Genomic DNA, 23,975 nt, shown 5'->3' on the forward strand with positions numbered 1-23,975 from the left:
ATTCAAACTCATGGAGAAGAAAAGACTACAGTGAAGTTTATGAAGTTTTTCAATAATTTTAAGAAATGAAAACATTACAACCTTAGTATGAGCAGCAGGATTGCCAAATAAACGTAATGAACAATCATTTCAACATATTTTAGAAAATATTACCTTTTACTTTTTTCCCTTTAAACGATCCTTGAAGATGCTGCTCACTGATCAATGACTTCCTCCTCCACAAAGATGTTCCAACATGTGTTGAGAGTTGGGGACATTAGTACCACCTCTAGAGCATGGAGTTTGCCTACAGGGATAATGTAAGTCAGCTTTATTGCAATATTGAATGGTTCTCTAAGGTTTTCTTTTTATTGTTCTTATTTTACATCCAATATATATTACCAGAAATCTCTTTATGAGATGGACTTTACAAATGAATTTGGTAGAGAATGCATCTCCACAGAATGATGATCTTAATTTTACTCTCCTTTGCAGAGACCAGGAAATTTAAGCCATTCAGTTGCCAGATACAAATGTATTCTGAGGCTGGGCAGCATATTTTGGTAGGCCCTGAATACCAGAACTGAATTCCAGAAATAGAAAGACCTTTTAAAGAAGGTTTTTCCACTACATTCATAAAACAGAAGCAAGGTATTATAGCGAAAACAAAACCTGAATTCTCCAAATATTTCTGGGAGCAAATAGTACGGTCATGCTCTCAGTTCAATTAGAGTAAAACCTTTGAAAATGATGCCTGAAGAACCAGCTTCATTTTCTTCATAAATAATCATAGTTTGAACATATCTACATTTATTTTGATAAATTACTGCTTGATGAAATAACATCAGTTCTGGCACTTAGAGGTGATACTGCTGAAAGCATAATCTGCAGCGTTGCAGAACCAGTAAGATTAATAAAAAGAAAACCTTAGAAATACACAAAAAATATTGAATAGAAGCTGCCCTACCTTTCACAGAAAGGCAGACTCCAAGCTCTCAGGTGGTACTGAAGTTACCATTCCAACACATGTTGGGACATCTTGTAAAACAGGAAGTCTAATCATGGACCTATTAAAGAAAGAACAACAATACAGTTTAACATTCTGCTGAAATACTTACTGGTTATGTTTATTTGGCAACACTGCTGCTGATACTAAGATGGGAATGTATTCCCACCTTTTTTTAAAAGGAAATAATAAATGTAAATAACATATAATTGCTTTATAATATTGTAACATCAGCAATTGATTAAGTTGGAATAGAAAACCAGATTCTCTACTGAACACGTACAGTAAACTCCAATCTCAACATAAGAAACTAAATTATCACAACTATGGACATTGATGAGAAGACTGGAAGCAGTGCACACTTTCTAGTCTAAATAAAATTTCTACCAAATTGCTTGTTTTATACTAATTAAAAAAACCCCAACAACCTAATTCTGCACTAAGTTACAGAAGAACTCCAAATGTCAGAATGTGGATACATCTCTACACATGCCACAACTCTGCAGGTGACATACTGAACTTTATAGGATCTAGAGAAAGCCAATGTATTTGGCATGCACAATAACTTGCAATTTGGATTATACAATATGTAACATTACTTTTTTTTTTCCCCCTGAGAAAAAGTAACTAGAATCACAGAAAACACCACTTTAGGTACAGTTCAATTGGACTAAGCGTGTCATTAGGACAATGCATGACTTCAAAATGCTATGCTTAAGAACACGTACATGTTAGAACTATCTCCAAACACAATCAAGTTATGTCCACAGGTATTTAAGGAGGTCATTGGAAAGATGGTGGTGGAAAAATGGATATTATAAGGAATATTTCAGTTTGAAGACAAATCAATTTATGGATAAAAAGTCAACAATGAGAACAACTAAACTCACATCAACAAAAAGTGCAGTGAAAACAAAAAATTATGTTCACAGACAATCCAATAGCTCGGAATTTCAGAACCCACAACTGTAGCTTAAGAAGCTATAAAAACCCTCTAAAGTAAACCAAAGAAGTAAGTATACTTTTATGTTAGAACTGCTCTGTATATGAAAGACCATCATCAATAGTACAGTTTCATCTCATTCAAACATGAATACAACTGTTGACAAACAAACAGATGAAGTGGAGATGACAGAATGACTCTCTTATCAAACCAGTCACAAATGCTTTAAACAGAGGCTCTGAAATCTACTGGCCTGGTTCCATGAAGGATATCCCAGTCAGTTTTTAGATGGTTTAGCAATATAAAATGCCCTCTAGAGTATTCAAATTATTTATTTGAAATATATACATATCCATACAACAGGGCTGCCACTGTGATTCCACATAGTAGATTCAATGCACTCCAGAATACAGAAAACAGAGAAGCTATTGCCTTGTGTTTTAACATGCATTTTTATAGCAGACATGCAATTCAAGTGTGACTGAAGAAAGAAAGAATCAAGGCAGAATAATTATCAATAGTTCAGACAGAATTTAAAAAATATATTACATGTAAAATAACAAAAAGGTAAATCTAAAAGTCATGTTGAGCCTAACATTGGCAGAGACAGTGGCTTATTCTATCAAGCCAAGCTTCTCTGAAGCTGTTTTAAGGAAGACTACTTTTAACTACTGGACTAGGAGAGTTTGGATTCATCAGCACATTTTCAAACTTCTTAATAATTGGCCTGCACCATTATGTGTGTTCTAGCCTAAAAAAAATCTATTTGGATGAAGCAAAAGAATCTAGTACTAATTTTGTGACAGGAAATGTTGCAGGTATATGCAATGTTCTCAGTGTAATAAGACTTTTTCCAAAGAAGAATTATAGCAATGCTAGATAACAGACAAATACAGTATTTAATAAAATCATGCTATAGAAAAATTGATTTCCTAATGCAGATGTAAAATTAATTCTGATTGAATGTGAAATAAAACTATCATAGATGATTCTCCAATAAATTTTTGTCATCCATATTTAGGTAAAAGTAATTTGAAAATACAAGATGGACAGTTAAAATGTATTCAATATGTCCAAACCAGTCCCACATTTCTTAGAATGTCACATTTGTAATTATACTATTCAGCCAGTGCTCTGTAACAATAAAAACTGAAGTAGAAAAATTGGGTGAAGAACACTGAAAGTGAAGAGAAAGAGAAAGAGAGACAAAAACAATCTAAGTCAAAGAATACAGTATGCCAAACTTATGTTTCATTATTATTGCATTAAGACAGGTAATTTATTATTAAGATTCTCCACAAGTTGTGACATTTTAGGGATAGCTAAATAAAAACAAACAGCATTGTCTGGTTGTAGAAGAAATCAGTTAGAATTAAAACAAAAGCTGTGGGAATTAATGAACTGCTGCAGATTCTAAGGTTGTGAGGATATCATGCTCTGTTGACCACAAAATATAAAGCAAAGTTTTTTGTAATCACTAGTGGAGGTTCTAGCGAACACCAACTCTCAGTCAAAAGACTCCTCAGGAAAGCACACAACATATTTGTTCCCTTTTCCATGGATTTAGTTATCAGGCAATATAAAAAGGGTCACCTTTTATCCCATCCTTCGTTATGTCCTGCTACCTTTCACTGATATTAAATATAAAAATACAGTGCAGCCTAATTATTGTCTGGTCTCAGAAACAATGCTGTAATAAAGTAATTCCTGAGTCAAGGAGTTTCTATTTTCACAAGGCGGTTACAAACCAGAGAAAACTGTAACACTTAACAACCTGCTAAGTCATATTGTTTTATTCATTAAAGTGTTGCCCCTTTTGGTAAACAGTGAAAGTTCAGAATGTCAAAAACTTCTAAAACCTAACAAATACTGCATTCTTACCCACCGAGAAACAGCTCATGAACGAAGTGAAACAATTACTAATTATTAAGGTTATTTTTCTTGTTTCTTTCCCATAAAACCACATGAAAAAGCTAGAATTTGTCAGCATTATTTATTTGTGAGCATCTAATTGGCTTATCTTGCCCTTTAAAGAGATACTCCCCATTTTACTAATAAAGTTAAAGACGTAGAAAGTTTTAAGAGTTTGTATGCCCATCAGCATGCACATGCACGAAGAGTATCAACCTCTGTGTTGCAACTTCCCAAAAAGGGAAACAAAAGCCTTACAGCTCTTTGCATATGTTTCATTGTGCTGTGTTGTCACGTAGAAAGATCAGAGTTTAAAGTTTTATGATCCTGAATGGAATAGCAATAGTAGTACATTATCTGCTAAGAAATACCCGCTCTTGATTTTGCATCAAAGAAGAACCTGAAGTAGTTACAGCCCTGTCTTCCTACGTGAACAAATGGCAATGACTACTAGCCAAAGATGACTAGATACAAAATTGGATAAGGAAGTACGTGAGAAGTGGATGAACATCTTTGCATTAATTATGTTTCAGTTACTTCTTCCATTTAAAAGGATCAATAATAATATCACTCATTTAGTTTTAAAATAAACTTTGGATGATAACATTGCCAAGTTGCAGCAGAGATAAGAATATACAATATTTTAAGAAATCTCTTTCACTGTAACTTTGAGCCATTTGGCTGGTGGTTACTGCCAAAGACTGAATAGCATCTGCTCTCACTTTAGCAGTTTATATTCTGACTCTGGTGAATGGAAGCACAATCTCTGAAACAGCCTTTGGGGAACACTACTGAGTTGCTCGACAGAGCTCTTACTCAGAAAAGAGAGAAGGAGATTAATATTACAGAAAACTTGAAAGATCTAGCTTCTGAGAAAGGAGAGGAGAACAGTTTCCTAATACTGTACATACCACAAATCTCTCTTTTACTAAAACATTAAAACTGTGCCCTAAAACTAAAGGGATCATTAAATATGAATAAATTTAAAAGTATAAAATAAGGTCTGTTTAAGTCATATTCAGGTCAAAGAAAGAAGAAACAATCTATTTTATCTCATTTGTCAACAGGCATAACAAAAACAGAAGAATGAGGACTCACATAACATTTTTTTTCCCCCCTAATGTGCTTAAGAAGGTCACAGCCTCCTTTGCTTAGTCCTGGTGTGTCTAGGCACAGCAACATATGGTAAGACCGAGTTTTGTCATGGACTTACAATGTCGTTATTTTAAGTGCCCAGTAGCACAAACTACTAAATTTGTGTGTGGTCCTATGCAAACAACAAATCTGGCCACACACAGTGAAAACCAAGCTTCTAAAACTTCAAAATCAGCTGAAGGAATTCTCTCCTCAAGAGCCATAGATCCCAGATAGTAGCCACTAGTGAACCCCACAGCCACTTTCAAAACTATAAAAGGCTTCATGTAAAGCCAAAATACAGCTCTAAAAGTGGCTGCAGGAGATCACTAGGAGTGGCCGCTCTTCTGGATTCACTGCTTTTGAGAAGTAAATCCCTGCAGCTGCTTTTAAAAGCTTTGAAAGTTTCATTTCAATTATCAAAGCCAATAAAGCTTCAAAAACAGCCATAGGGATTTGTTCCTCAGAGGGGCAAACCCCAAAAGGCAGTGATGAATAGTGTGATGGGTTCTGTGGCTCTTAAAGTATGTACAGATTCCTGTAAGTCCTGCGCTTGTAATTACAGCTTCATGTTGTGCAGCAATTGTTACACCCAGACAGTTCATTAAGGCTCATATGCCAAATTCATTACTGATTTCCCATTCTTTTTAACAGTTTTATGTATTTCTTTTTTTGTTTTCTTACACCTGTATAAACTATTGTGTGAGCATCCCTCACAACAGTTTCTCAAACAAATTTCATTAAAACCTTGCTGGCTTCTTATCTTGGGTGGTGGTAAGCCATCTCGCAAAATGCTGCACATATGCTTTCCCAGGCTGCATCACATAACGCCATCATCACATCATGGCAACATGATAACTATAGCATGCAAAATAATTCATTTCTCTGAATGAGAACTTAAAAGGGCACTAATGACAATACAAGAGTGAAGCCTGGCAAAAAGTCAATGAAGTACTTCACCTGCAACTGCAATACAAAAAGGCTTCCATTAATTCAATGAATGTAAACACAAATAACATTTCAGAGTAACCGCAAGAGAAACCTAACTGTACTGATTTGTAACACAATTTTAGTCTTATCTTTAAAATTACAAGAACTAAAATCCCTAAAAATTTTACAGATTTAACTTGTAACGTAAGCACAGTTCTAAAACAAATATATGATTTATGCCACTGAACAATTTGAGCTTGGTATCTTAAGACACTGATGGCTCTGAAAATATTACCAAAATTATGTTGAAAAAGATACATTTAGGTACTAGAACATATATAGTATATTAACAAAGTATGTTATATAAAATAAATTCTGAGCATACTTACTAACCTTAAAACACCAGTAATTTTGAATAGGTTTTTTTGCTACTAAAATTTTTAATTTCTATTCTCAAATGGCAGAATAAATTAATATACCTTTTTGCCAGGATAAATAAGAACACCTTGTTGAAAAAATGCTATAAGAAAATCACTATGAACTTAAATAGATGCAGGTGTTAAGAAACGAGTAACTGGTTTGTATGGGGAAAGAAAATCTTGACAGATAACTTCAACATTCTCTTAAATGTTATTCACAGGTGTCCTCTGTGACCTGTACTACTTACTTTACCTCTCTGTTTCAATCTTCTCATGTGTAAAACATGAAGGAGGATTGTGAGAAATAATTAATGTTTGCAAAAAGCTTTAAGATCCTTGGATATAAAAAACATGGGGAAAGTATAAAAGTACCAGTATACTATTTTTTTCCAAGTTGAGATAACCAAGTTACTTTTATCACAAAAACCTTGAAAGTTTAGCAATACAGGATTATGTAATAAAATGCTTAAACAAAATCTTAAGTGCTAAGCATATTCTGTTACTCAGAACCACATAACTTCAAAGGAAACACTATCACAAGGAAAGGACATATTTCTCACCCATTTCAAGTATGCGTTTATGTAGAGGTATAGCAGCAAGAAAGGGTTCATCTTTACAGGACTGTATCTGGGTTCCAACCAAGTCAGAGTTGGTAGCCATAATTCGGGCACTTTCTTCATTAAGGTTAACGCCTGCCATAGAGGCAACATCATTGATGTCATCATCATCTCTATAATAAAAAAAAAAACCAAACCAACAAATAAAAATAATTCTGCGTGTGATATGCTCATTTTGTATATCATCTGCTTCTCCAAAAAGTAATCATCATGCAACATGCCTGGTGGCTGGGGGAACTAGAGGCACGACCACCAGGGTCTCCATTTTCATAGAATATATTCTATGAGAATTCTATAACAAAATATTTCTCTGATCACATTAGGAAAATTTTAGAAGCAGGACAATTTGTCTGGAACAGAAGGTGTGGCAGAGATGTCTCCATCTGAGATATCAATGAAGCTAGGATGGTCAGGAAAGTAAAGGCAATGATCACCACTGAAGACAGACCATTTCACTATTCTCTTTACACTGAAAACTAGGAGTAAAATTATAAAATAAATAAAAACCCCACAGACATTAAAAGCAGAAACATTAATTTGGAATCCTGTACTGTTTCACAAGTTCCTATCAAAATGGGCACCAATGCATTTTCAGCAATAGTCAGGAAAGATTCTTTGACCATGATGAGTTCATAGGTAAGTTTGGGTTCCAAGCATGTTGGAATGTGTGCTGGTATTTTCTCTGGCAATGCACAAAAATCAGCTGAACGAGTCAATAGTTTTAGAAAAATGAGCTGCATTTGAGAAGATGATAGCAGCACCTCCCAGGCCACTGTTTGCCCTGCAATACCCTTCCTAACAGCTTGACGAAGTACTGACTAACAAACGTGTGTTTCCATACCTGTATCTCCCAAGCATCTTTTATCTCCTACCTCTATGACGTATGATTCATAACTGTGCAAACAACCATCTGTTTTTACCACATTCTGTTTAGGAGCTATTAGTGACACAAAGACTGTATTTCAGTATATTCTAGGAGCAATTACACAACCTTTGAGAATATATATATGGAAAAGAACCACATCCATCCAAGTCCAGACTCCTACTACTGCATAAAGCAAATAAAAGCTTAACTTAAAAGAGTTTTTTAAAAGTTTTACATAGGTGTCCTCCTATGCACCCTAAAATACTTTCTGTCACTTGTAACAAGTTTAACACCTACAGTAAAAATCAAAAGCTACAAGTAACATCTGAGAATAAAAGGAGAGATATCTAGAAACCCATAATCTAGGTCCTCCCTGTCCTCTCATACTCTCCTTGATATCTGCACTACAGCAGCCAATTTTGGTGGAAGACTTCTATCGTTTGTTAGATACTGGTTTTGTTTTCTTTTGCGGGAAGAAGTTAAGAAGGGATTATTGTTTGTATAAACCTGGAGAAATGTGTGGAACACTTGAGGCAGAAAACTGAACATTTTACAATGATTATCAGAAAAACACTACACAAATGAGTTTTTATTATTTTCCATAACCGCTAAGCACTTGATTTCTTCTCTTAGAATGAAATTCCTGAGGATATTGTCACCTGCCTTGATGGTTTTCATGCCAAGTCTAAAGGATTTACATTTTTACATTTCACATGCTATGTATGTGATACTCATAGGAGGGTCACAAGAGCAACCATGAAGAAACTGGGCTCCTATGCATTCACTGCATAGATGTCCCAACTACTCTTTGGCCTTGTCCAACCACCTGTGAAAGTGCTCCCAAATATCACAGCTGATAAATGTACTTGGCCACATAATAACAAACAGTGACTTAAATGTTCAGTGACAAGTTCAAAAGATTGTAATTACAAATGAAAAACAGCAACTAAAACTGAAAAAGGGGAAAACCTAAGATTTTGGGGGGTTAAAAACCTCAGTGCTTGAAACATAATGAGCATCACCCAAGGTGATACCCAGGACTCAAGGCCCAAACCCAACAGGCCTTCTGCACTATGGCAACACCAAATTCATACAGAGGTAGTTATCATAACACAGAACTGTGTAAGACAGTGGAAGCTACTGGAAAAGACTTGAGCCCAGAATTTCAAAATAACACTAAAACCGACCAAACTACAAAACATTAACCAGCTTGTGCAGTTAAAAAAAAATCCAATATAGATTCCCAGTGGACCCTCACATCTCTGTGGGTACAAAGGCAGCACAGCTGCCCTGTGGGGTATCACAGTACCTGGGTACTGCTGCCTGCTGAGGGGACCTGAGCACAAGGACTCAAAGGATCTCGATAAAATATTTACTGAGCAGGATACTTGTACGCTTTCTTTATAAACAGCCCGCATGATCTCACCTGCTTTAGCAAGCATTTATCACAGTTATGCACGATCCGGCTAGCAATGATTCAGTTTCAATCCCGTATTTCTGGGTCAAGATGCCAGGATTGAGGTACATTAATCCCTTTCAAGCAATCATCCATACAAAAATCAAGATAGCACTCGACTTCAAGAACACAATTTTTAAGAGAAGTTACACTTCTCTCTACTTTTACTTAATAGCTGAAGAAAGTACCATCAATCTTTTACCTTCCGACTAGCATTTTAGCCATTCCAATTTTTATTTGAAGTACAGACCTATGACCACTTTATAAATAAACAAACACTGTCTGAAATAAAAACACAATTAATTTGGGCAAAAACCAGGATTCCAATGAAATTATCAAAACTGATGCAATAGCACTTATAAAGACTATCACTGTAATTCCGAGACAGAATAATTTCCTTCCATTTTACACTGGCAATCTACTCTCTGTGAATGGTTTTTTGTTTTGTTTTGTTTTGTTTTTTAATGTTACATAGAATAGAGATATCTAAGTGTTTTACTCATAGTTGGGAGCACAATTTTTTCAGTCAAATGTGAAAAACTCTTATCAATATATCCTTTTCTACTTTGATGAACTTCATCATGAAAAAGAGCTTGGGTTTGGATACTGAAACACACACAGTTTTATACATAAAGAGGGCTGGCATTCTTCCCAAACAATTCCCTATAAAAGTCAATTTTTAAGTCCAGATGAGTGAGTTTTCAGAAGTCATTCAGTGGAACTAAGATGCCATCCAGTGGTCATCTAGATTGATGATTACTGCTATCCCTTTTCATCCCAGCACAGTATTTAACAATTTCATGTTTCTTGGCATATTTTACTGAGCTCATACTAATTATACTGTTTCAGCAATTATTTCCAGGTTTTACAGAATTTAATTTTGAGTCTTAAAGCATAAATCTAACATTCCAATATGTACTGTATTTTTAAGACGACAGCTTGGGTTCTCAAACTCTTTCCAAACACAAGCTACATCTCAAAGTAGTTTAAGAGTTCAATTCTTCCTCCTGTATTCAATCTCTTCTAACACCTGTCCCTCTCCATTAAAAATACTCATGCAATTAAAAAAGAAAAAAAAAACAACAAAAACAAACTCACAAACCACAATTTATTTAAAAACAAGAAAAAACAAAGGTGCACAGTTGTCTGTAACATGCTTCAAAGATTTTGTTTAAACTAAGACAAGCCATTATTAAAAAACGGTAGCATTTTCTTTATGAACAAATTTTAACTGCACAATTGCATACTGTTTTTCTTTCTCATTCACTTTTTAAGATTTGAGCCAATGATGTCCAAATCTGCAATACTGACCTGCTCCCAAATAAGCTGTTAGAATACCATAAAGCAACTGAGACAACATTATACTATTGATTCCCCTCTCTCAAAAGTGAAATTTCATGTTGTTAGGGCAAAGTCTCTACCTGTATGGAAGACTCTGAACAAGTCTACAAATTCCATGGATCACAAGATCAAAGATCAACAATACGTTGGATATAAACAGTGACTTGAAATTACAGTAACAGCCACTACTATATTACATTTTATAATGGCATAACTTCTGTTTACACAAATTTATTATAATGCTTATTCTGACTTTCAGCTTTAATTTGAAATTTCTCCCTAATACTGATGTGTTGTACACATTCATTTCAATTCACATTGAATTCATTTCAATTCAATACACATTCATCAAATTCATTTACAGTCTATGTTGGATCTTCTCACTGATAAGCAAAGGGGATGACGGAACATACCACATTTGTGCTCAGCATTTTTCATTAGTTTGAAAAATACTGGAAAAAAATACACAGTCACCTTAGAGCTTGAAATATTTATTTGGAAAACCAAAGAAAGTTAAAACTTAAGGTTTTACATCACATACCTTTTTGAGATGAAAACTTTGAAAACATTAATTTAACACCTGCATTAGCTTTCTATCTCTCCTTAAAGGACAGGCTACTTTGCACATTATTAGACAGAACACATGCATTTTGAGGCCTTTTGCCAGAACTATGTTACTAAACTTTTCTTTTTAAAAATAAAAATAATATAATAGGCATCAGATTCCTTTGGTTAGGCAAAAGAGGTCTCAAAACAGATTTTTTTCTTCCCAGGTAGACTCTACTTTAAAATGTTGCCAGTGAGCAGCATAAAATAAAAATAGTAAGATAAGCTTCAAAATATCTCGGTCACTTCACAGAACTGATTCTGAACCCCCCCCCCATCACATTGGCTGGATAGAAATCTGATACTGACAGGCTCCAAGAGATTATATATAACTTTGAAATACTGTTTCAGAAAAAGAAAGATTGCTGTGAAAAAGATTGAGCGTCTGGCTAGCTTGTAAACTATAGCAAACATATCATCATCACACACATTAAGGGAACAGTTCTGTCCTCTTCTTGCGTCATTTTACATGCAACGCCACTGAGCTTTACTCAATACAGTTAGGAAGTGGTAGGATAATACAAGAATACAAACATGTATCTCCAGATTTGGAGATACACAGAACTGGACAAGTCCCATATCTAACCAAACCTGCTCCGATTCAGAAGTTGGACTAGTTGACCTCCCAAGGTCCCTTCCAACTGAAATTATTCTGACTCAGTATCAGGGGGAACAAATGTTTTCACTAGTTCTCTATATTGGCCACAGTCTGAACTATGGGTAATAATTACTTTGAGAGTCTGCTACTTTCACTGTCATCAGTGGTAGATTATGTTAGTGGGAGCTCTGAGGTTACCAAACTAGATGATGTACACTGCAGTTGTAGCCAAATATGCAGGCCCCTAGCAGACTTCAGTGGGCCTTCTGCTTCATCTCTCCCAACTACAGAAACTATTATGGTACAAACATAAGTCTGGATCTCTACAAACAAAAAATTACAAAAATGAAATTCAGGTTTCCATCCTTAGGTATTAACATAATTGAAAAATCAACTAAATGGACTTGTCTGCAGTTCTCTCTGAAAAATTTAGCAACAATAGATTTTAATACCAAAAAAGGCGACATAAAATTTCATGAATACAACAACTTTACATGGCAGGAGTCTTGGGCTGAAAACTGCATCACAGAACAGCTGCTATAACATCCAGTGAACTCATGTAAGCAGTCTTACAGTCCATTAATAAATGCTGACATTAAAGTCTAAGCTGTAATTTGCAAAATTCTTAACTGCTACATCTTTTATGTAATTCCTTCCTGTATTTCCCACAGTCCAGAATAGAAGAAACTGAAAATAACAAAGTTCATATTGTCATTTCTAGTGACCAACTCTTTGCTCACAAGAGTGAAAAGCTCAAATAAGTTATTTTAAAGAAAGCAGAATATAAAATAATGAAACAAATATGCAATAATAAAACACTACAGGCAAAATAAATTTATACATAACACAACTATTTTTCAAAATTCTTGCTTTGCTTTAGATGCCAGTTTGCCTTCTGGCTAAAAACACATTCTTCACACACGCTGGGAATGTTGAGGAAAACTAGTCAGCATTCAGAGGATTAATACAGATTTCCAGCTCTGTGCCTTTAGGCTTAATAGTCAGACATCTATTTGTCCTCAGGAGAGGTTAGGGGTTGAAATGCAAATATGCAAACAACTGAATTCTTTGTTAAGATATCAAGAAAAAGCTTGATCTTTGCTGCTGTTTAATAAATCCTTGCAATTTTATGGACTTATTTAAATGCAGCTGTGTGTCTTACTATTTTGAAGGAGAAAACAATGCAAGGAAACAAACACATTCATTCTGACTAAAATTTGTTCTCTAGAGGAAAAATGACATACACCCTTGACAGCTTATTTACCAAACTCACTAAAGATTTATTGATTTATCAATCAGTGCCTTGAGCATTTGCCTCTCCCCAAGGGAAAATTAACAATTCCAGCTAACCTAATATATTCTATGTATAAACTAAGTGAATGCAAGAATCAATCCTGGCACAGTTTACAACATCCAGTTAAAAAAATGCTGTCCCTTTTGGTGTATGTAGAATTGAAAGCTATACTAACGAAGAATAAATGCTCATGTTGCTTACAAACATAAAAAATACTTATTAAGACAGTACAATTGAACCCAACAGACATTTTAAATCATTTAAATACTCAGTGGGAGGCAAAAGCATTGGAAAATAAAAAATTGAATTATTTTGCTTCTAGATTAATACTAAGTACTACCACTATTAGTTGCAATACTGACATGCCTCAAAGCAGAGATATTTCAAAGAGCTACAAATTCTCTTTTACTTCACCTGCAAAAGCATAAGCCTGAAAATTAATTACTAGTTTGATGATGTCAGAGCAAAATAAGAATCCCAGAAGACAAAAACAAGAATCTAGGAATATTTTGCCATCTAACAAAGGAAAAAAAAATGTTTAAACACAAACAAAATGTACTTTCATCAATGGAAAAAGATTTAAATTATGGTAGCAAAAGCAAAATGCAGTAAACATAGGATTAGCTTTTCACTACAAAGAGTAAAAATATCCAAAATATATATATATTTAAAAAAAAGTTTGAAGTACAAAAGAATTGGTATAGCAGCTCAATGCATCAATGCTACTGTGTTGAACGTTTGCAGCACCTGATTACTACAGGGACCCACAGAATGCCCCAACCTCTGCTACCTCAGCAAGCATATGAAGAATAGACACAGCAGTGTCTTCTCTTTAAAACCAAGAGCCACCATCCTGCGCACACACACAAAAAAAATCCCAAAACCACTACCAAAACCATACAGTATTTTCTCTAGGCTGATGAGGGAAGAGCTGCAGCATATCTGCAGAAGCCTATTGACAGCATGCCTTGTTGTAACAATTAGTATCTTCTCAGCAAGATACATTCCATATGAATGCTAGAATCTGATACATAAAACCAACCATGTATTTTTAAAACTTCATACACATAATTCCATTTACCAGAAGTTTTATCATCATCCACAGAATTGAAGACTTTAGTAAACATTACAAAGTGCATTTAGAGAAAAATCCTCAATACATGTCATGACCCCCTCCCTTTTTTAAAAATAGTACTAAATAAGAATATTGTCATCCAATCACAGTAAGAAAATGCAGGAATTATTGTAAAACACTGCCCTCTGGTGTTAAGCCAGTTCTAAATTCTATTTTATATTTACGATCCCCCCCAACTACCCCCCCTGCATTTTTTTTTTTTACCTGAAAGAACCACCTCCAGGGTCATTCAGCTTGTTTTTCTGATTTGCAGGGACCTGAACACCAAAGCCCCCAGGACTTTTGCTGGCTTGTATTGTTGGTGCCTTCCCTACTGTGCCTGAAAAACACCAAGCAATGTTATTATGAGCTGTCTTAGACAATTTACATCAAAGAACCTTCTGTTCAGGAACTAAATTTAACTGTCTGTAAATTACAAGGGAAGTTATTTTTTTTAAAGATTAGACTGCTGAAGAAGAACAATTTAAAGTGCAAAATTTATATTAACATTACAGTTTGTTCAATATTTACAGAATACTGAAGATTCCAAAACTGAAAACCATTGGCCATAACTGGTTATACTACACATAATGGCTCTAAGTGTGTTTGCAGTTGCCACTAAACCACTTTTCTAGACAATCTGCACAGAGCGAAGAAGCAGAATTTGTAATGTTCTTAATAAAGATGCTTTAAGTCACAGTCAACTCAGGGTATTAACTACGCCTTTTACATTTTTTATATAGTTGGTTTCTTTGTTGCAGTCAAAAACATGTATTTTCGGAATTGAAAACATTATTTTAAAGATTCTAAAATGTTTTATATTGTGTGTAAAAGAAAAAACACTATTGTAAAATTTGACATAACCCCCCTCATAAAAGTTGTCTTTTACTTTCTTAATTTGAAAACGATGATTTAGAAGTAATTCGTATCTGTATCTAGACTTTACAGGTCTATATGTAGAAGTAACACTGGGGTTTCTAAATGAGCTAAAGTGTGGTGGACATTCACCTTCTTGGAACAGTAAATTAAAAAATTGATATTAATTCCTCTCTAAGATTTGAAAAACACTAACCAAAAATAATTACTAATTTATGTTGTTAACTAGTAAATCAACAGACATGTACTATTAGTAGTAAAAACATTGTATCAGTACGCAACTGAACAAGCATTGACAAATGAAACTTTTGGAGTAAGCCTTCCTTTACTGTTTACATACATGTTTACTTGGGTTATATTTCGTGTTTCTTTTAATCCCACCTGTGTTTTGGCATGTGAAAGTAATTGATTCATATGTATACTTGACGTAAAAGATCTCACCTTTTTCTTGTATATCACTCAATTTTATTGAGCATTACATACATATAGTGTTTGAGACTTTGAGAAGTACATGGAAGTTATTCCTGCACATCTATGACTCAACTGTATATAAATGGCATTGTATGAACCTTAGTAGACTTACATTGTTTTTCTTTCATGAATGATAAAAACCTGAAATACAACTATCCCAACAAATCCTCTTATTTGCTGAAACAAAAATGTTAGCTTCGCATGAGTCCAGCATTACTTTTTTTTTTTAATTTTGAAGTCTTCATCAACTGATGATCTTAAAGTGAAACTAATTTGACACTGTTCTTTCAGTTCTTCAATCTGTATAAATAAACTGTTGTGTGGACCCTTAACATCAGCAAATATAAATCAAGATTTAGGACTTCAGGCTCCAAGCCTGGGAAACAAAAATCTTTTGTCATCAGAATATTCAAGGTCCATGAGATGTAACAGATAGCATTAGTTTGTGGACCAGACAATTAATTTATCTATTGCAGATGAACTAATTGAAAGGTTTTCTACTAAGTGAACTGGAAGGAAAGAAATAATACAATAATAAAAATTAGCAGATCTTTGCTTTCTACAATTAACATCTAGGAGATTAAAAGTGTGTTAACCTTGAAAATTATTGCAAAGGCAAAATTAAGGTAACAGTGGTACTCTTCCAGAATTAATATTACATTCCCTTGGAGTAGTATCAATGGCTTGTTTTCTACAGGTGAAAACTTTTGATTAAATTAAAAAAAAAAATTAAAAAATAAAACAATACCAGAACTGTACAGCAATAGAGTAGTTAACTTCTTGATCTCAGGAAAATAGTATGTCAACACTGGATATGGAAAAATTAAGTCTCACTGTCTTTCACCCCACATCTATGTAATTCTACTCAAATGGATCTGGGAAAGTAAATATAAGCTTTAGGATGATATACAAGTTTTGTGGTTGAAACAACAACTGTGCATGATTAAGCAGACAAAAAATATGGCTAAAACATCAATTTATATTATGAGTCAGGGCATATTTTGAAGATTAAAATCACCTGTGGGCCTAGATATTTCATGGGATTGGTAATGACATACAGAGTCTTTCACCACTGGGTCCTCCTTGCAAATTTTAAGTAGCATGACCTAGAGAAACAAGCCCAAATTTAGGAACTTATAAATTCCTAGCTGTTTTTCTGCACAGGTTAAATAGCTGCAATGAATACTCTGGCTAATTATATTATTCTTTTGCTCAGTTCCCCCATCCATAAGATTCAATTCACCTAATTATTACACTGGTAAGTGCTTTGATAAGGAGTGTCTTTTTTTTTTTTTTGTTGTGCAATAACTATAGCATTACTTCCCCTGGTGCGGAAATAATTTTATTAATATAAAAGTCCTTAAAGCCTGCCAACTTTTTCTATACTACTGTTTTAAAAAACATTATAGTCTGTTCACATGGATGCATTAATATTAGAGACATATTATACCAGGAGATGCACTCCTATCTGAGAAGGAAAACACACTGTTCTGCGGAAGTCAGCTCAGTTCTGGTGTAACTGTCATTAAAAAGTCACCTTCCACAAAATTATACTACTATAATTTTCTGTATAGTCCACGTCCTGCTCCTGTATCTTACCTCCTTCTACAGGAATACCCACGCCAGTATAAAATATAATTATACTGGTGTTTACAGTAGGAAGTTTTAACAACATATCAAGAGAAACTGCTATCTGACAGTATGCCATAGTGGCATTTCTTAGAGCTGCAGGCACACAGGCAGACTTTTCCCAGACATCGGCTGCAGGATGAGCAGTTTTACAATGCAATGTTTTCTAAATGTCTATTCTCTTTGTGTAATTAAAACAATATGACGGTGGGCTTAAACAAGCTTGTAAATAGGAATAAGCTCACCTGAAAGCAGGGCTTTGCATGAATTGGCCTTTATGAACCATTGTCTTCCTTAAGCCAAACTGCCAGTTAAGCTGCATTTCATTGGCTGACCAGTGGCTATCATGAATAAATTCGTATTCTGAATCCACTGTTTAACAGACAGATGCCAGTACCATGCAAATTCTTGGCACACTGTTGACATTCACAATTTAGAGACTGAACAAGCAAAGAAATGAAATCAACCTTCACAGTCAGACACATTAGTCAGAAGTGAAAGTTCATATTATAAGATACCGGATACCTTCCCTGTAATAAACTCAGGACATGAGTGTCAGTGCTATCAAATATACAAATGAATGCATTTCTTCCTAACTTGGAAAAACAGTATACAGCATTACAGTGACAGCTTGGTCGCCACGTCCATTCAACCTCTGGATTCTCTGAACAGAGAAACAGAGCAAGTACATCAGCTGCTATTAACTGCGATCACTGGGGGTTTTGATGCTTTCTTTTGCCAAGTAGAATAAAAAAGACCAAGCAATAAAGTCAAATAGGCAGCAATAGCTTTTCTGAGCATTTAAACTAGTTTGATTTCTGATTCAATACCTAAAGATGACAAGCTCTGTATTCCATTACAAACCCTCAATAATCTAAATGCCCACATCCAAAAAGATACTCTCACTCATAATCAGGAAAAATAAAAACTGAGCCTAACAGGTCTAAGTGGTGGAAAGAAACAAACGGATATTTATTGAAAGAAGGCTTCAAGACCCCTCTTAAAAAGTGGGATGTGTCAGCCAGACATTAATCCAGCTGTGCACAGATGAGAAAGTTGTATACAAACCACACCTCCTGCTCCCCTGGCTAATCATGGCATGTCAGGTTCCTGCAGTCAGTCTCTGACCTCACAGAGTAAACATACCGGCAGGAAGGTGGGGGGGGGGGAAGCACGTGGGTTGAGAAATTTCTCCAGGACCCCTACCTTGACCTCTGTAGCTGCAGAGACAGTGACTATCACATTCCACTTCAGGAGTAGGAGTTAAAAGTAGGATAATTAAATTGAGGCATCCTCTAGGCTTCAGGAAAAAATGAAGAATTTCTGTCTTGGTCCAGAGTTAAAGCTTAAGACAGTAAAAGTCAAGCTCCTGACTTCTTTCAGAACTTTCCATGAAAAACTGCTGAGTAAGGAGCTAAGCATGTGAGAGTTTAGTCCTAAGATTTTTTCAAAACATTTCACTGTGTTGGTCTGAAATACCTTGAAACTGTGTAGTGAAAACATGCATTCCTCAGCCAGTATGAAGTAAAAAAAAAAAAAAGTCAAGCCTGCCAATGTCAACACTGTAAGTTTTTCTCATGCTACTTGTTTGTAATTACAATGAAATTCATACAAAGGTAACAATCTCACTAAAACATTTAAACCCATACCTTGTGGTCTAATGGTCTGAGTTATTACCACTGGCATCCTAATCTGGGTAGTCTGGCAAGCAGGGTTTCGTTTCACAGTTTGAGCAGATGTTGACTGGATAATCTGCTATTATTAAAAAAAAGTATACTTATATTATACTCTTTATACACAAACACACACAACGTAAATATACTAATACCTGTAATTACTAATATAAGCATGTGGATCTCTAAAAGCACAACCAGCTAGTGACAAAAGTCATATTCATGTAATGCATGTGGTTGTGTGTGTGTGTATATACCTATTTTGCCATTATGCTTTAAAAAAAAAAAATCAAATAATATTGGACACAAATGTCATGTCACAACCTTCACCAAAAATATATTTCAAAGTAGTAAGGTAAATATTCAAGTTTAGACTTTTGTCTTCAGAAATTTTACTAGGAAGAAAAGCATTTTTGTAGAAGAAAATGCTGCAATAATTTTAGTGGTATCCACCTACAGCCATTAGGCCTTTCACTATAGATCTACACTTTTTAAAGAGAACAGACACTAAAAGTAAGTTCTAAGATATTATGGGTTCCAAAGTCAGATACACACGAGAAAGCAAACAATGTTTTGTGGTGCTCATATACTATTCATCCTTTTAATGTTAATTGGATATTGTCAAGGTTTCACTTACTACTAAGCCAAGTTCTGAAGTCCTTACCCAAAACTGAAACTGGGTTAGAAACTTAGAATTTAACCCAAAAACAAATCAAATAGAAAAAACCTGCAAGGGTCATGTCTGAGCAACAGCAAAATATATGTTCATGAAATCAGGGACAAGGCAGACACAGATGTAATGATCAGAAGACTGAAAAAGACATGTGGATGCTGCAGAAGTGGAAAAAGACCTCCATAAATAACTTGGAAAACAAAACACGAGCAAATAGCTGCAAATAAGATTACAACCACAACCCAGGCACGACAACTTCAGAAGTCATGTGCTCTTCACAGTCACACCTACATTACTCCCACTGCATAATGTGTCTGCCGCTTCTGAATTACACGTCTCAGTCTCACACCCACAGGATGCAGTGTTCTCTCCTAGAAGACAATACACCACGCTACACACCGCTACATGACGCAAACGGGAACCACTGCACCTTTATTTAGCGCTAGTCAGCATTATTTTTACAAAATGTATCTAAAACCGTATTATTTAGCTGAATAATGAATGGCCAAATCTCTGACTTCAAAGTATGGAAAAGGAAGGGAGAAACAGGATTTTTAAATGAGACGCAAAAATAGAGAATGAAGAGGTTACGGAACAAATAGGAAATTGTTCCATCAGCAGGAACGAGGGCTCCCAAATCAGAAGGAAGAGGGGTGAAAGCTGCAAACAAGAAAAGAGTAATGAGGGAACAAGACCTGTAACATAGTCTGGAGAAAAAAACAAATAGGGCCATTGTAAGGTTACAAAATTGCATTCTGTACATCCTAGAATATTAAAAGTTGAAAAGTCATAATAAACCTGTGGATGTAGAAGTATTAGCAATAGCTACCTTGCAGAAAGGGAAAAGGGAAAAATAAAAACATTAAGGATTCAGCTTCAACTACTGACACTGAAGGAAAATGAAGCATTTGTACTGAGCACAGAAATGGAACAAATGGATGTAAATTGACTTGATCAAGACAGGCAGTATGTAAATAGTGACACTCAGAGGGAAAAGAATAAAGTAGCTACCGTGCTTAAAAACAGGAAAGAAAGAGGTGATAAGTGAAAATGAGGGGAAAAGTTGAATTTGACTGCATTTTGATTCACAGGGAACATGTACAAGTGTATTTTCCTAAGTAAGGAGACAGAATGGCCCACAGAAAATAAAGACTACATTGGTATGAGAAAGGAGGAGAATGTTGCCACTCTTACAATAATTTATTGGATGAGTTTTCAGAGAATAGTGAATAAAAGCAGCCATACCTTCACTGGCCAGGATTCAGGCAAAAAAAGAGATGAGTGACCTGTGGATAGAATTACTATCTGGTATTACAGTAATTGTCTGAGATTACATTCTTTTCTCTGTGAAGCAAGCAACTTCTATGGTTCAGAATAAAGTTCTGTTTCACCTGATTAATATTTTCATGTGAATGCCCTAAGAAGTGAGCCACTAACACCACCATTAAAGACAGGGCAGTATTTAACCATTTAAGATGACATACATAATGGCAATGTTTTCTTTACTACTAAATATATTCAAAAAATGTCCTTTAACAAGTACTGTACTAGGACTTCAATGTCCTAGTAGAAAATTATTAGAAAAAAACTTTTCCAAGGGGCACAGGTCAAAATCATCATCTTAAATTCCACAACGAAACTGATCAGCAACAAGCACGTTCTCTCTAAAAGCAACAATTGCACCTGAACTCAGAGCAACGTTTTAGGTGTAATTTAAATTCCAGTTAATACACAGTTTTAAGATACATTTCAACACAGATGTAACCTTCAGTTCTGGAAGTGTTTAAGGAATGAACATTAGCAATTTGTTTTTGAAAAAAAGAATGTGTAACCTCCTTTGCAAGTAAACAAGGGACAGAGTAAAAACTGATGAATCAGAGGTAACAGACCCTACATTAGAACTTACAAACAACCCTTCATCAATTAAAATAATTCAAAAACTGTTCTAATCCTCTTGCCTATTTTCCCAACAGCATAAACATTATTATGTCCTTAACTTGGCTTGAAAAGTGTAGACAATGAACAAGGTACTAGCAAGCTCATCTGGGAGATGATTAACTTATTTCATATTTCTTATGGCCTAAAAATACACACAATATACACCTCATGTAATGTTATCTATTCATATGCTGAATCCCAAATGATCAGTTCATAAGCACCAATTTACTGACCCAGACCGATACAGGAGATACGGAAGTGGATATTTTAGTATACTAAGGTTATCAGAGACATTACTTCAGCCTTCAGAAAAGGGGAGATCTTACTGACTGCAGTAAGACAGACCAGCAACCACCTAATGGGAAGATGTAGAGAAGATACAGACAGACTCACTCAGAGGTGCAGAACACAAGGATGTAACACAATGGGCACAAGTAGGAATATGGGAAATTTCAATTTAATGTAAGGAAAAAAATTTTTACCACGAGGGTGGACAAGCACTGGAACAGGTTGTTCAGAGAGACTATGTTATCTCATCTTGAAGATACTCAAAACATGACTGGTCAAGGCCCGGGCAACATGCTAACCTGTAAGCAGGAGGTTAGCGTAGATAATGCCAGAAGTCCTTTTCAACCTTTTACCACTACATCCATAATCATAGTATCAATGATCTTATAAAAGTGCTGAGTCAGAAAAGGTAACACAACAGAATATAAGTCTTCAAAGTTTACAGGAACTGTTCATCATCCCATCTCCTCTAAAAAGAATGGAAGCCATTTTCATTATTTCCACCACTGAAGACAGCAAGCACAACAGCAGAACAATAACAACAAAGGCACAGAAAATAGAAAAGATTTAGTGTGATTTAGCCATTGCCTGGGTTTGATGAGTTTGGAAAATAGCAAAGTTACCAAACGAAACTATGATTAAGAGAGTGCCGAGGCAGTAAGTACTGTCATATTCCAGCCTATTCCTCTTCAGTCTATCAGTCAGAAGTTGAAGAGTTATGTCCTAGGCTGCTCCACTTTGGAGCTCTTCAAGGAATACACTGAAGCAGGAAAGGCATGGCATTGCTTCTCTGAGTGCAATACATGGAAAAATTACCTAAATTTTTTTCTATAAAATAACATTTTTCTGCAAAATAATACGCACATTTCTCACAATAGAAAGTATTCTATTTAATCTTCCCATTTCTCCCCTTAATTGTCATCTTTCCACTCAACTAGTCACGCTCACTTTGATTCACCATTTGTCTGCTCCTCCAGACAAGTACCTTCTCTCACTTCCCAAATGCTTCAGACTACCACTCTGTCCATTTCTAAAGCTCACTTCGTTTTCATATCTGTGAAAAGGGATGTTTATACAACAGTGCTTCCACAAAACAAGCAGACTTATGAAGATGAAAAAAAGGTTATTTAACAGTCACACTACTGATAACCAGAAGAACAAAGTGGTGACAGCTGAAATACTCGTTTTTCTTAAGGCCCTTCTTCAAAAAAGCTTAGAATCAATAACTCTGTGAGACTAAAATAATAGTGCTCTCTGGTCCTAAAGCCAAGCCAAAAGATGATGGTCATACCATGGCACGTGTGACTCTTCTACCATGTATGTTATTGCAGGACAAAAACAGATTACAGATGTGAACACAGACCAAAAATTAACACCACAAACGGCCAACAAATACAAACTGAGAAAGAATTCAGCCAAAGCACATAAAAATGTATAAAAGTAGAAAGACTAACAATTTCTGTTCTCTTTCTCTTACCTGGCAATACTAAATAAAAGTGAAAGCTACTACCTACAAACGATTGAAAGGAAAAGTCTTTTAGGACAATTAGATTAGAACTCACTGCTGAAGTTTTTTAGGACAAGGATTTTGCAAGTCTCAACAAGCTAGATGCTCCTTTACCAATGCAGATGCATGGGGTTCCAGCGATATGCTTCCCCTTACTTGACAAGGGCTGTAAAATCAGCCTGGTTTGATTTACATAAATCACACTCTGCAACAAAAGCATCTGATCCAAAAGCTTAACCATTCCAAACACAGGAATACAAACAAAAGCATAGGAAATAGAAGCTTCTGCAAAGAATGGAAAATTTTAAAAAAAATTGGAAAATATATCCTTTACCAAGCATTTTTGGCTCAAGTTAAAAAAAGTATTGTGGAAGGAAGAAACAAGCCACTTGTAAATATACAAAATTCAGAATGGCTATGGTCTGATATGACATTTATCTTCACTCATGAGTAAACACTTGCTAACTCACTTGTGGCTATGCCACTTGTGATTTATCAGTCTACTCACTCCTGAAGATAAATGTCATATCAAACCTCAGCTATCATGTAATCTGGCAGCATTAACTTACAACATTCATGCTTTCATGGGCCTAGAATTCATATTTACCATTGTTTACCATGCTGTAATAGTAACAGTTACAATTTTTCAACAGCACCTCAAAATTTGCACAATTATTTTTCCTTCCAAATAAAAAATACTTTTAAAA

General features: G+C 35.1%; 1 protein-coding gene across 2 annotated transcripts in view; it reads right to left on the reverse strand.

Annotated features, from left to right (window-relative positions):
* The window catches only part of LOC135314793 (transcription initiation factor TFIID subunit 4-like), a 146,785-nt gene that overhangs the window by 93,433 nt on the left and 29,377 nt on the right, over positions 1 to 23,975 (reverse strand). Inside the window, exons 8-10 of one of the 2 annotated variants that reach the window (XM_064459561.1) lie at positions 18,839 to 18,941; positions 14,439 to 14,553; positions 6,883 to 7,052 (exon numbers count right to left, since the gene is read on the reverse strand). In XM_064459561.1, coding sequence (XP_064315631.1) covers positions 6,883 to 7,052; positions 14,439 to 14,553; positions 18,839 to 18,941 — 388 coding nt within the window. Of the gene's footprint in view, positions 1 to 6,882; positions 7,053 to 14,438; positions 14,554 to 18,838; positions 18,945 to 23,975 lie in introns of both variants that reach the window. The other variant, XM_064459560.1, reaches the window with a different exon arrangement.

This window comes from Phalacrocorax carbo, chromosome 8, assembly GCF_963921805.1.
Source record: "Phalacrocorax carbo chromosome 8, bPhaCar2.1, whole genome shotgun sequence".
In the NCBI taxonomy this organism is placed as follows: Eukaryota; Metazoa; Chordata; class Aves; order Suliformes; family Phalacrocoracidae; genus Phalacrocorax; species Phalacrocorax carbo.